The sequence below is a fragment of the Musca autumnalis genome, unplaced genomic scaffold (assembly GCF_047663935.1).
Source record: "Musca autumnalis isolate F117 unplaced genomic scaffold, ASM4766393v1 scaffold_3, whole genome shotgun sequence".
NCBI lineage: Eukaryota > Metazoa > Arthropoda > Insecta > Diptera > Muscidae > Musca > Musca autumnalis.
The window spans coordinates 49799159-49814476 of record NW_027411866.1 but is presented as its reverse complement, the minus strand read 5'-3'; the positions used below and the strand labels follow the sequence as shown (position 1 = coordinate 49814476).

Here is a 15318-nt window from a genome sequence, read left to right as displayed (position 1 = left end):
AGTTGAAATCGAGTGGATTTCGTAAATGTAAACCAACCATTAATCGCTTTAGAGTTTTACCCCGATCAAGAATATATATACTTAATAGGGTGGAGGGTATAAAACCATGAACTCACAAAATGGTCGATCCTTGAGGTATGACACAGTACAGAATGGTGCATACTTTTGTACTAGGGTCTCGATTCTTGATCGGGGTAAATTTCTAAGTCGATATAACCATGTCCGTCTGTTGAAACCAAAATACAGCTCGCAATTTTTAAGATAGAGCTTTGTAATTTAATACTGTAATTTGGTATAAAAGTTTCTATTTCTCCAAGAATGTTTTGTATTGCAAATGGGCTATATAGGACCATGTTTTGATAGAACGGTACCACCCGATTGTCGGTATTTTGAAGGTTTTAGCTTCATTATCACACCGAAATGACTGACATTTGGTACTAAGTCTTCGTTGGGGGCATACAACTTTCCCCCACAGTTTTGTCGGTAAAGGTCAACGCCTTCATATAGCCCCCATAGAACGGTAACTCCCGATTTTCGGTATTTTGAAGGTTGTGGCCTCAATATTCTCCGAAATGGTTAAAATTTGGTATTTAGTCTTCGCTGGGGGAATAAAACTTTCCCCCGTGAATTTTGTCCATATAGGTTCACGTCTTCACATAGCCCCCATAGAACGGTACCTCACGATTTTCGGTATTTTGAAGGTTGTGGCCTCAATATTTCTCCGAAATGGCTGGGGGTATAAAACTTTAACTCGGAATATTTTAGGTATAGGTTTACGCCTTCATATAGCCCCCATAGAACGGTACCTCCCGATTTTCGGTATTTTGCAGGTTGTTGCCTCAATATTCCTCCGAAATGACTAAAATTTGGTATTTAGCATTCGCTGGGGGTATAAAACTATTCCTCCGAATTGGCTTAAATTTGGCGTTTGATCATCATTTTGGAAATAAAACTTTCCATATGAAATTCGTTGGTATAGGTCCACGTCTTTCTATAGCCCCCATAGAACGGTACCTCCCGAATTTCGGGATTTTGAATGTTATGGCCACAATAATACATTGAAGTGGCTGAAATTTGGTGTTTAGTGTTCGTTGGGGGTATGCAACCTTGCCCTCTAATTTTGTCGGTATAGGTCGACGTCTTCATATAGTCACCATAGAAGGTTGTACCCACAGCAACCTACAGAAATTACTGAAATTATGTTGGAGCTTAAAAACCTTTCGACGGAAAATCGTTAGTATAGGCCCACATTTCGATATAGGCCCCATAGAACGGTACCTACCGATTTACCTAGCTCTGAAGGTTGTGCCGAAATGACTGAAATTTGTTACATAGTCTTCCATGGAATTATAAATTATTCCAGAAGAGAATTATCTGTATAGGTCCACCCCTTTCTTTATCCCCCATAGAAGCATACCTCTTAATGTTTGGTATTTTTTTAGGTTTTAGCCACATTATCTTACCGAAATATCGGAAATTGGGTAGTTAGTCTTCTTTGAGTCTTAAAACTTTCCGAAGGAATTTGTCGGTATAGATCGAAATTTGGTAATTAGTCTTCTTCATAAACGAAAGGAAACTAATTGTTCCATTTTACTTCAATATAAATCGTGGTGGAGGGTATAACAAGTTCGGCCCGGCCGAACTTAACGCAGTTCTTACGTAGTTTAATTATGGGAGTTCGAATTTTGTACACACACAATTACAAATGGTAGCCCCATCACCTACCACTGCCCTAGTTCATTACACATCATCACATATCTCAGATCATATCATTATAACCGCAATTCTAACCGACGTACTTTTCTCAAACATCTTTTGGAAACTAATTTTTGGGACATTTTTATGGTGAAACAACTCGCTTTGACCAGCAGGTTGAAAACCCAAAGTGGAACAAAAGTTACCAACAGAGACTGTGGATATGCATAATGCACATAAAGAAACACCAAACACAAAGTCAAATCACGACTTTTCACCGAATACCTTTCTTTTATCGGAATCACTTTCTTTTATCAACAAAATCCACTTATGAAGGCTATATTTCCTATTTCTACTCCTATTATATTTCTATATAACCAATGCTCATAATATTTCGTATTTACAATGGTAACATAGGATGGAAAAATAGTAGGCTATACACTTCGATATGTTGCTTTTATTGGGAGACACTAATGTCTATTAAGATTGAATGAAAAGTTACGTTTCATTTAATTACATGTTTTTAATTTGATTTTTTCAATTTCAAAGATTATCAATAATTGGATATCTTTAAAATATAATTTAATTTCAGTTGCTTAGAAAACGGCACTTGGTATCATCATCCGGATAGTCAACAAGAATGGTCCAATTACACAAATTGTATAGATTACGAGGATCTAGAGGTAAGATAAAAACATGCCGAATTTTAAATTGAATTTAAACCACACCCTCGCTCTTTCTTTCACAAACAACGCATCAATTTTTTTTTTGAATGAACATTACAGTTTCGCACATTTGTCAATGAGCTGTACGTAAAAGGCTATAGTGTATCCTGCGTGGCATTATTTTTGTCACTGATAATATTTTTGGGATTCAAGTGAGTAAACAAACGAACAAGTGAACAAAATTGAATGGATTTGCACACACGCACACACACAAATCTATTTGTTCTGGGCATTTTGTCATCAATCTGTCAATGTAAACATTATTTTGTGTATTTCAATTTGCGTATCTCAGAAGTTGCAAAGGATATTGTTCTTGTTGGTGTTATATTTTATTACTTCCTTTTCTTATTTTAGATCTCTACGCTGCACTCGAATACGTATTCATGTTCATTTGTTTGCTTCGTTGGCATTCACCTGTATCACTTGGATTATGTGGTATAAACTTATTGTTGAAGATCCAAAGATAATACGTGATAATCCGGTAAGAAGACAAACTGTTTGTTTATATGCTTGTGGGTGTGTGAATGTTGGGATTTTTAATGTAAAACTTTAAAGTGCTTTTGCTTTATGGACATTTTCATGTACATACATACATACATATTTATATACGAAGAATCATTGATATTGTGCAAGCATTAAATATTTTCTTTATGTTTCTTTTTCCAAATTAAAAATTACAACCTCAAGTACTGGTGCATAATCTTGCATTTGGTCATCCACTACTTCATGCTGGTCAATTACTTTTGGATGTTCTGTGAAGGATTACATCTTCATTTGGTGTTAGTTGTGGTAAGTACAATGTTAGCATGTATGAACATTTTAATTTATCACATGTCATTTTGTGTGTATTGTTTGTGTGCATGTGTAATTGTTATATTACAATTGAAGACATGTATGTTTATCTCAATTCGGAAAGTGTTTTATTGTTTAAATAGGTCAACCTTGTTATTTAAGGGCAAAAATAGAATGAATAATCCTTTTGCATAACATTTCTTCCTTATATGTTAGTTAATTACATGTACGTTAAATTGCAATTATAGCTATAAAGCAACGCTTAATGACAAGTAAGAAAGGCTTTAAGTTTGGCCAGGCCGAACTTGTTATACCCTCCACCACGATTTGTATTGCAGTAAAATGGAACAATTTGTTTCCTTTCCTTTATGCAGAAGACTAAATAGCAAATTTCAGCAAGTTTGGTAAAACAATGTGGATAACCTTCAAAATACCTAAATTCGGGAGGTACCGTTCCATGGGGGCTATATCAAAACGTCGATCTATACCTACAAATTTTTGGCGGAAAATTTTTAGACTCAAAGAAGACTAAATACCAAATTTCCGATATTTCGGTAAAATCTTCAAAATACCGAAAATCAAGAGGTACGCTTCTATGGGGGATATAGGAACCCTCGGTCCTATACTAATAATTCTCTTCGGGAATATTTTATAACCCCATGTGAGACAAAATAAAAAATTTCAGTCTTTCGGTGGGATATTGACGTCACAACCTTCAGAATTACGAAAATTGGGAGGTACCGATCTATGGGGAAACGTGGGCATATAGTCGTGAATTTCAGCCAGAAAGGCTTTTACCTCCAAAAAAGACTTAATACCAAATTTCACCCATGGGTTGCTGTGGCCACAACCTTCAAAATATCGAATACCGGGAGGTACCGTTCTATGGGAGCTATATGAAGGCGTGGACCTATACCGACAAATTTCATATGGAACGTTAAATACCCCAAATAAAAATCAAATACAAAATTTCATCCATTTCGGTGGAATAGTGAGGCCACAACCTTCAAAACACTGAAAATCTGGAGGTACGTTCTATGGAAGCTATACTAAGGCGTGGACCTATACCGACAAATTTCATATGGAACGTTCAATACCCCAAATGAAGACCAAATATCAAATTTCAGCCATTTCGGTGGAATATTGAGGCCACAATCTTCCAAATACCGAAAAGAGGGGGTACCGTTCTGTGAGGGCTATACTAAGGCGTGGACCTGTAACGACAAGTGTACCGAACGAAGACTAAGTACCAAATTTTAGCCATTTCGGTGTGATAATGAGGTTAAAACCTTTAATATATCAAAAATCCGGTGGTACCGTTCTATGGGGGCTATATCAAAACGTGGACTGATATAGCCCATTTGCAATTCCAAACATCCTAGGAGTAGTAGAAACTTTTATACCAAATTACAAAGCTCTATCTTAACAATTGCGAGCTGTATCTTGATTTGAACGGACAGACGGACACGGTTATATCGACTTAGAATTTTACCCTGATCAAGAATATATATACTTTATAGGGTCTCCGATGAACATTTCGATGTGTTACAAAGGGAATGACAAATTTAATTATGCCTTCCATATTATTGTGGAGGGTATAAGAAATTGGCCTAAAAATCAAAGCCATTTTGGGGGTTTGCTCTTCTGGGGGTTCAAGGCTTGCTCTAAGCCATATCCCGAAACGAACAATGCCGAATTATAGCCTAATTAATTGGAAAACAAGTGAGCCAAGGCTATAGTCGGGTCGGGGCTGACTATGTGATACCCTACACCACTACCCCTGTTCATAAGCTTTTGGCTAATAAAATTCAAAATATTAAAAATTAGCGCCTTTGCCCTGAATGTCTTCATTAACTCAGGTCAATTTTTTGAAACGCATTTAAGTGCATCGACAGTACAACCCAAATAAAAAATGGAAAAGTGGGATGTATGCCAACCATCAATAGGCTTCTTTCTCTGTTAGGCCCCCATCAACCCCCAAAATTTCGTGAGGTTCTGATCAAAATTCCGACCTGTAGTGTGATTGCACAAAAATGGAAAAAGGGATGCATTACCGACTATTGCGATATCTCTGTTGTTTGACCACCTGTGACAACCTATTTCACATCGATGTAAAGGTAATGTTTTCTACTTTCCTTGCCAGGTTTTGCTTTCGATATACCTCCTACAGAAGAGAGATATTAACTTTGAAATAAAACGTTGGTCTTTTTTCCAAATATTTTTTTCACATTCCGACCCCTGAATAATATGCGACCATTATCAAAAATCAAAAGGTTTTTTCCTCTGTGGGACCCCCAATAACACCCAAAATTTCGTGACGATCCAATTAAAATTGCGACCTGTAGCGTGATTTCCTAAAAAGTGGAAAAGTGTGATGTATTACCGACTATTGCGATATCTCCGTTATTTGGATACCTACGCCAACCTGCTTTACATCATTGTAATGACGGGATTGTTTACTTTCATTGTCAGACTTTGCTTTTGGAAGGTCCCGAACCAAAGCTGTGATATTCGTCATTATTATTAAAATCGCAAAAATGAAAAGTTGTGTTCTATTAGCGGCTGTTGCGATATCTTCGTTGTTTCATCACCTACGACAACCTACGTAATATTTTTTTCTTTCATTAGCAGGTTTTGCTGTCGATATACCCCTTTTACAAGCGGAGATATTAGCTTTGAAATAAAACGTTGACTTTTTCTCCAAATACGTTTTTTGCTCATTCCGACCCCTGAATATTATCCGACCATCACCAAAATCAATAGGCTTTTTTCTCTGTAGGATCCCCATTAGCCCCCAAAATTTCGTAACGATCCGATCAAAATTGCGACCTGTAGCGTGATTACAAAAAAATAAAAAAATGGGATGTATTGCCGACTATTGTGATATCTACGTTATGTGGCCACCTACGCCAACCTACTTTGCATCACTGTAAAGATGGGATTTTCTACTTTCATAGTCAGACTTTGTTTTTGGAAGATCCCCAACCGAAGCTGTGATATTCGTCATTGTTTTTAAAATCGCAAAAATAAAAAGGTGGGTTCTATTAGCGGCTATTGCGATATATTCGTTGTTTGATCACCTTCGAGATCCTACTTTACATCATTAGAAAGGCGATATTTTCTACTTTCATGGCCAGGTTCTGCTTTTGGTATAGATCGTATTGAAGCTAAGATATTTCCTTAGGAAAAAACGTTGTCTTTTTCTCCAAATAAGTTTTTTGTGCATTACGACCCCTAAATATTATCCGACCATCACCAAAATCAATAGGCTTCTTCACCTGTGTGACCCCCATTAACCCTCAAAATTTCGTGACGATCCGATCTAAATTGCGACCTTTAGCGTGATTTCCAAAAAAGTGGAAAAATGGGATGTATTACCGACTATTACGATATCTCCGTTAGTTGGTCACCTACGCCGATCTAGTTTACATCATGTAAAGATGGGATCTTCTACTTTCATAGCCAGGCTTTGCTTTTGGAAAGTCCCCAACCAAAGCTGTGATATTCGTCATTATAATTAAAATCGCAAAAATGAAAATTTGGGTTTTATTTGCGACTATTGTGATATCTTCGTTGTTTGATCACCTACGAGAACCTACTTTACATCATTAGAAAGGCGATATTTTCTACTTTTATTGTCAGGTTTTGCTTTTGGTATACCCCGTATAGAAGCTGAGATATTCGCTTTGGAAAAAAACGTTGTCTTTTTTTTCCATATAAGTTTTTTGACCATTCCGACCCCTAAATATTATCCGACCATCACCAAAATCAATAGGCTTCTTCCCCACCGGGACCCCCATCAACATCCAAAATTTCGTGACGATCCGATCAAAATTGCGACCTGTAGCGTGATTACAAGGTTTAGATGGACAGACGGACAGACCGACGGACGGACGGACGGACGGACTGACGGACGGAAACACAATTCCTTTCATGTCCTTTTCGTCCTTTATTTTTTGAACCGTAGTAAAAGTACCACAAGGCGAGATTTTACAGCATCCAAATATTCTACAAAAAATGTTGTTCAGAAGATTTTAGGTACGGTTCTCATTGATGACCAATCGATATTTCCCCGTTTTCATGGTCCTTTTTAACATTTTACCGGTTTTTGTTCAGAAAACTATGTTTTGTTTTTATGTATATTCGTTATTGGTCTGTGGTGCTTCTGAAATACTTACCATAAATAGCTCTTGTAATGACGAACACGTTAATAACAAATTTTATTGGAAGAAAGATCCGGTTATCTAAATTTTTGAACAGGATATTCTTATATTAAAACCGATTTTGGAACCGGTTTTAAGTAACCGATTAACCGTATATGTATATCATTAGAAAGCTAATAAAATGGTCAATGAAATGACAGCACGTAGCTGATAATAACTTTGTTGGTTACGAAGCTTGAACAAAAAAAACGCGTTCTTAAACCGATTTGGATGTAAAATATCACTGGGTTCTTTTTGGCGATGAAAGTCGATTAAGATAATATTATAAATCTTTAAAGGCAGTTATGTCATAGGCCAAATTTCTGAGTTATGGCGAGATGAATTTGTGTTATGTTGTTTTTTTTATCATGCACTTAAAGTTATTCAAGAATGAATTAATTTATATAACTCAGAAGTTTGAACCACGTCAATAACTGGCCTTATAATTTTCATTTTTCCATAGCGCAAAATTATTATAAATTTCTTATTTTTTTCCTAAATTTTATCCAAAACTATAATATTTTTTGTTTTGCTCAATATTTATTTTGAAAAGCTTCGTAACGTGTTCGTCATTACAAGAGCTATTTATGGTAAGTATTTCAGAAGCACCACAGACCAATAACGAATATACATAAAAACAAAACATAGTTTTCTGAACAAAAACCGGTAAAATGTTAAAAAGGACCATGAAAACGGGGAAATATCGATTGGTCATCAATGAGAACCGTACCTAAAATCTTCTGAACAACATTTTTGTAGAATATTTGGATGCAGTAAAATCTCGCCTTGTGGTACTTTTACTACGGTTCAAAAAATAAAGGACGAAAAGGACATGAAAGGAATTGAGTTAGAGGGATGAAATATTCTACAAAAAGATTTACCATTCGATTTGACTGCAGACATGTAATGTCAAAATGAAGCTACAATAACGCTTTAGAGAGATATAAAGCTATTTGATCACAAATTAAGGGGCCAATCAGTACACTCACCAAGGGCTTTCATCTCCAAAAGAAATTTTCTACCCACTTACTTTGAGTTCCATTTTGTAGCACAGTGTCGTTTATCAATATTTTCCGAAAAATGTGCACTTTCTCGAGGACATAACTACCTGAAGGAGCGTTCCAATGCTTTTGCGATGTACTAGAGAGTTCTTTGTGTTGGATCGAAAATCTCAGTGGTTTGGTTGTTATATGCTAAAATATCCAAAAATCCTTGAAAAAAAACTTCAAGTCAAAATCTAGTTGACTTTTTTGCTCAGTACAGTCCCAAGAATCAGAAACTCCAGGCGCCCGTGATGGTGTTCAAATCGCCCCACTCTAATGGGGGTATATTAAGTTTGTCACTACGTTTGTAACTACTCGAAATAATCATTGAAGACCCCACAAACTATATATATTCTTGATCAGCGTGCAATTCTACATCGACATAGCCATGTCCGTCCGTCTGTGTGTCTGTCTGTCTGTCTGTCCGTCTGTGGAAATCACTCTAGCGTCCGAACGGATTGACGTAGGTTGATGAAATTTTGGGAAAATATGTTATATTTATGAAGGACTTTTGGTATTGAAAGCGGGCTATGTAGGTCCACGCTTTCGTATAGCCCCCATACAAAATGACGCGTGACGCGTCGTCGTTTTAAAGAATTTTTAAGATATTTGGCCCATTTTACCACCGAATTGGTTGTAATTCGGTACTTTGTGTCTCCAGAGGCCAAAAAATATTCCTACCAAAGTTGGGTTATATAGGTCCACGTTTTGGTATAGCCCCCATATAAGGCCCCATGTAAAGTACGCGTCATTTTAATATATTTTGAATGTATTAGACCCATTTGACCACAGAATTGGTTGTAATTTGGTATTTTGTGTCTTCAGAGGCCAGAAAACATTCATACCAAAGTTGGGTTATATAGGTCCACGTTTTGGTATAGCCCCCACATAAGGCCCCTTATAAAGTACGCGTCATTTTAATATATTTTGAATGTATTAGACCCATTTGACCAAAGAATCGGTTGTAACTTTGTATTTTGTGTTTCCAGAGGCTAAGAAACATTTCTACCATAAAATGTTTATATAGGCCCACTGGTTGATATAGCACCCATAATACAATATCTCCCGATTTTCGATATTTTGAACGTTTTAGCCTCATTATCACACCGAGATGGCTGAAATTTGGTATTTAGTCTTCTTTATGCGTATAAAACTTTCCCCCAGAAATGTGTAGGTATAGGTCCACGCCATCATATAGCCCCCATAGAACGGTACCTTACGAATTTCGGTATTTTTAAGGTTGTGGCCACATTAATCCGAAATGGCTGAAATTTGCGGTGGAGGGTATAAAAAGTTCGGCCCGACCGAACTTAACGCTTTTCTTACTTGTTTGTCAGCAGTTTGTCACTTCTGCTTGTACCATGGTCTGGTGAAGGTCGCTGGTACCCAAGTCAATTATGTTCATCCTAATAGATTGATGAAATAAAGAAGTTAAAGAAAATATATATTGTGGACACAGGCAAGCTACAACACAATTTTAAGAAAGATATTGAAGAGTGTATATGTAAATGAGATAGAGTTTGTCATATATTATGCTACGGTAGTACTTTCTCTCTGCAGCCACTTTAGACCCTTGGAAGGAGAAGCAGATTAAAATTAATGTCTCTATTTGGACGTTGTTTAACTTATGAAGACACGATGACTTGCCCAAAACATTCCACAATACTAGAAAATCATAAGTAAGAATTGGCCGTATGATGGTCGTGAAATAGATGACCTGCGGTCTCTATTCCCTGCTCTTGCTGATGGAATTCTTCCATGAATATAGAGCTATTAGACCTCCATTGGCGATTTCTTCGATATTCGTTTTCAACGTCAATCAGTGGTCCTGAATAATTCCGTCTATAGTCTTTTAGGAAGTGTGTGACTTGACTTACCCGCTTTGGGAAGGTATGTCACAGTGACTTACCTCCATAAAGACGAAATGAACGATAAACACAGAATAGTTCTGGTACACATTGTTTCCAGACGTGAGATCAATACTTCCGATGCATTATGTAGCAGTGCAGTCATGATATCATCTTAGCCGGATGTTTTAAAGGGTTTGAAGGAGTTTATTGCCCATTCTGTTTTTGGGCGACTTATGATTTCCTGAATGATACTGCCGATGGATTTGGGATCCGTAGAAAATACCCTACGGAATGTGGCTAAGTCCTTTACTCCATCTATCGACTATCCAAAGTAGATCCAAGATTTGCGTTTTCTGTTGTACTTTCACTGTTGTACTTATTGAAAGACAACTTGTAGTTCTCCCAATCGGTGGACAAGTTCGTTTTGTTGACTTTGTGGCTGTACTGCTGACCAAACCTGTTAACAACTCCTTCCTGTATGAGTGAGTGGGCAGGCGACTTCATGGCTATCCTCAAGATAGGTTTATGACATGCTTTACAGCGCTATAAACTTCGAATACGTACTCACCTCTGGTATTTGTATCGCTGCTACACTAGTGGAAATAGTGAGTATTGACAGATGATCCTAGAATTATGAGGCAGTATTCCTCATTGCTTTAACGAGTCTCCTCACATCTCGAGAATCAGGTCTTTCAAAAGGACCTTCTGTGTAAAGAAAGGCTACAATAGTCTTGTTTGAGTCTTTCATATTTCTATCGTAAAAAGTACGACTTCATTCTTCTCTGTTTCAAGCGATTTGCTTTTGCCCAAAATATGTAAGTAAAAACGTCAAAATATTTCAAATCGGGCGGTACCGTTATATGGGGGCTATACCAGGGACGTACACAGGGGTGCCCAGGGGGCACACTTCTTTTTCAAAAAAGTATGTGTTTAGACGGTTTTTTAGAATTTTTACCTAACGGAATGGACTGACATAGTCCATTTTGGGTCTTATTTTTGGAGACATTCCTCTCTATAAATATCGCGCCTACCAGTCATTTCAGTTGGTCTCCATATAATTTAGACCCACGAAAAACATTTTATCGCTGTTAACAGGAACACTAGGAGTACCTTCGGTCAAAATTTCCAAAGGATCCTCGAACAGACCCTTAAACAAAAATGTTGAACATTTCTGTGGGCGGTACCCCAAGAAGTGGACCGATAGATCCCACTTTTGAACATAAACTAAGTTTGACACAATATTTCGAGATCCAAAGTTTGGACGCGCCAATACACTTTCTGGCCGTAGGGCTTTCGGGTAATTTTCTCAAGAAGTGTCGACTTGCCACCCAAAAACCTGGAACCATCGTTATAGGGATATTTTGTGCAACCTGTTGCACGAAAAATCAGAGGAGGTCCTAAACGGCACTTTTCCGAAATTTTGTGTGGGAGGTACCCGAACAAGTTGACATATATAGTCCATATTCTAATTGGATTTATGTCTTGTAGAAATACTACGATGTGCAAAGTATAAACCAAATCGGTTACTCAGTTCGAGAGTTATCGTGGGCACCATTTAGCGAAAATCTTGAACTGTTGTGGGGGAGGTACCCAAAGGAGTGGATCGATATGGCCCATTATAGAACACGATTTAAGTCTGCACAAAATATTACGTTTGCCAAATTTTGGATTGAATTGGTTTATTCGTTGGAGAGTTATCGTGCGCTGCATACACTATTCATGGTGTCTTATCGGGTTTATACAGCTTTAGGACCATTTTCTCAGGAAGTATGGACTTGTCCCTAAAAAAACATGTACCGTCGTGATGGGGGCAGCAAATACAACTTGTTACAACAAAAATCAAAGCTATTCGAGAGCAAGTCCTAAACTGAACTTTTCCGAAATTTTGTGTGCGAGGTACCCGCAGGAATGGACCTCATATATGTCTGGTAGAAATTTCACGATGTGTAAGGTTTGGACAAGGTCGGTAACTACCTTTAAGCGTTATCGTTCACACAATTTTTCCGAACATTTTCGAACCTTTGTGGGGGATGTACCTGAAGGAGTGGACCGATATTTCTAATCTTCGAACTTACACTAAGCTTGGACAAACTAGTACGAAGGCCAAATTTTCTGTTATTTGTAGAACACCCCCTTAATTTTTTTCCTTATCATCAACTAAGTATAATTGTTGTATAATTTATATACTTTGTACCAATATTTCATATAAAATCGACTAACAACCTTTAAAGTAGCGTAACGCTACACAACATTTTAAATTTTCTTGATTTTGGTCATTGAAATGGAAAATTTCAATGGTTTAGCTGTTATATGCCAAAATATCCAAAAAAAAAAAAAGAAAAAAAAAACCTTGGTAAAAACATCGCATCGCAGTTAGCAAATTCGCTATATAACCAGTGACTCCAATGTTTATGGACTCATCCCATATTACTGAGCTGAAAACAGAACCGTATTCTGATATGAAGAGATGTGTCCTCTTGTCTCTTTCGGATGTTCCTGGAAAATTTTATTCTATTGAGTTTTAATATCCGAGCATTGCCTAAAAAAGATGTTCTTTTATATCCCCGGCTATTCACAATATTACAATTACATCTTATGAGAGCCTAATTCCAATATTTTTTTTTTTTGCTTTTATACTTACAAATTTACAACGCCATGTGTGTGTGTGTTTAGTTACAACTATAAAATATAAAGCGTTGAATTATTTGCCTTTTGAAAAAATGAAAAATATGTTGCATGCTTCCCCCACCCACAAATTAAAAATTAATTTTGAATTCTTCAGTATCCATTATGTTTTCCACCAAAGGTTTTTGTCAAGGACACCATTGTTATGCGTTGGTTTAAAATCTTCTCTTGGCTATCACCGTTGATCTTTGTGACCGCCTATGGAGTGGCCAGGTATTTCCACAGCGAGGATAATAAACAGTAAGTAATTATAAATTCATGATTACATAAACAACAACAACTTATCTCATTTGTATTTTCAAATTTGTCATCAAAACAGTTGCTGGATGAATGACAGTTTTTTGCTTTGGATATTTTCGGTACCGGTGTGCATTTCATTGGTATCCAGTTTCTGTGAGTTGTCTTTTATGTAACTGAAATGAGTTTTGTTTTGTATTTATATTCATAATTATTTCCCGTATACTCATAAATCAAAGGATAACTACAACAATGAATGACATGTGTATGTAAATATGTATGTATTTTGTTTTCCATTACAGTTTTTCTCATCAATGTCCTGCGTGTTATTGTACGGAAATTACATCCACAATCAGCACAACCGGCACCCTTGGCCATACGTAAAGCTGTACGGGCCACCATAATTTTGGTAATTTATCCATCCACCTGTAATCGATTTATGTTCATTGGACTATAAAATTAATTTCCTCCATTATTGTAACTATGATTGACAGGTTCCCTTGTTTGGCCTGCAACATTTTCTGTTGCCATATCGTCCAGATTCAGGCACACCATTGGAACGTTTCTATCAACTGTTGTCTGTCATTTTGGTAAGCCTGCAGGGCTTTGTGGTATCGTTTCTATTCTGTTTTGCAAATCATGATGTGACATTTGCTGTGCGTAGTCTGCTGAATCGTTTGATGCCAAGCATTGTGTCCCCACCACCACCAACAAGCAGTACAGGTCAAGTGGCAACAACAACTCCTAGCCGAGAATTAGGTGTTTAAGTGGAACAACTCTTAAAAATTAAATGTCAAAATGTAACCCTCCATGTTAAGTGTACAATCTACGTCGTCCTGTTTGATGTAAAGAAAAACAAGCTATTCCCATATAACGGAAATTGATTTTTTAAAGATCCCACATTCTCTAGCGGAGAAGAAAAAAATGTATTTATATCTTTGCATTTATTTTTAAGAATTTCCCCCTATTGTGATTATACGAAGAATTATACGCTAACAATTATATAATATTTAATTTGTAGATGTTTAACACGTCAAGATGTGTATGTGTGATGTACTTATATTGTAGATGAATACATCATTTCTCGTTATTCATACCTGTAAAATGTAACAATAAACTATTTAATTGAAGTCTATGATAATATTCGAGTTTTATTTATGAAGAAAGGCTTTTAAGGTAGGTTGTCTAAATGTCACGAAATAATTTTTATAACTTCAGGTCATTTTTCAAACAGCTATGAATTAATTTCTACACTTCGTTATGATGTTGCCTGTGGGCAATTTTGCATGTTTGTGTATGCGTATTTCCCACACCGTTTGAGATATTTATAAATACAAAGTGGGTGTCGGTAGATTGATTTCAGAAGAATAAAAAAATGGAAATTACTTTTAAATAAATAGCTAGATTGGCTATAAGTAGTCGAGTACAAATTTGGACATGAAATATTTTAAGGATTTTATAAAATGCCGTTAAATGTCAAACGAATTGAATAATTGCAGCCAACCTTTTTTTCAAAAATCTTACTGAGAAGTTTTTCTAACAAAAAAAAAAAAAAACACAATTTACAGTTCCAATTAGTAATTAAAAATTTTTGAAATTTGGAAGTTGCCTGTGGGCAACGTTGGGCCATTGCACGGTGGTGGCACTTACAAGGGAAGGTGTGACAAAAATACTTCTAAATGCTATATCGAACTGAAATTGTTATCAATGGGTCATAATGGCCTAAAAACACTCTTCGTAAAATATTAGGGTCCTCGGTCCAAAATTCCGTAGTCGAGTACAAATTTGGACATGAAATATTTTAAGGATTTTATAAAATGCCGTTAAATGTCAAACGAATTGAATAATTGCAGCCAACCTTTTTTTCAAAAATCTTACTGAGAAGTTTTTCTAACAAAAAAAAAAAAAAAAACACAATTTACAGTTCCAATTAGTAATTAAAAATTTTTGAAATTTGGAAGTTGCCTGTGGGCAACGTTGGGCCATTGCACGGTGGTGGCACTTACAAGGGAAGGTGTGACAAAAATACTTCTAAATGCTATATCGAACTGAAATTGTTATCAATGGGTCATAATGGCCTAAAAACACT

The 15318-nt window shown here is 36.5% G+C and overlaps 1 protein-coding gene across 4 annotated transcripts in view; it reads left to right on the top strand.

Moving 5' to 3' along the window:
• Nucleotides 1–14367, top strand: part of hec (calcitonin receptor hector) — a 141063-nt gene extending 126696 nt beyond the window's left edge. For 2 of the 4 annotated variants that reach the window (XM_073972269.1, XM_073972270.1), the window contains exons 4-11: nt 2288–2378; nt 2481–2572; nt 2775–2901; nt 3108–3209; nt 13114–13232; nt 13312–13385; nt 13532–13638; nt 13724–14367. In XM_073972269.1, coding sequence (XP_073828370.1) covers nt 2288–2378; nt 2481–2572; nt 2775–2901; nt 3108–3209; nt 13114–13232; nt 13312–13385; nt 13532–13638; nt 13724–13996 — 985 coding nt within the window. In that variant the 3' untranslated portion in view covers nt 13997–14367. Of the gene's footprint in view, nt 1–2287; nt 2379–2480; nt 2573–2774; nt 2902–3107; nt 3210–13089; nt 13233–13311; nt 13386–13531; nt 13639–13723 lie in introns of all 4 variants that reach the window. The other 2 variants (XM_073972268.1, XM_073972267.1) reach the window with 1 other exon arrangement.
• The last annotated feature ends 951 nt before the right edge of the window (nt 14368–15318 follow it).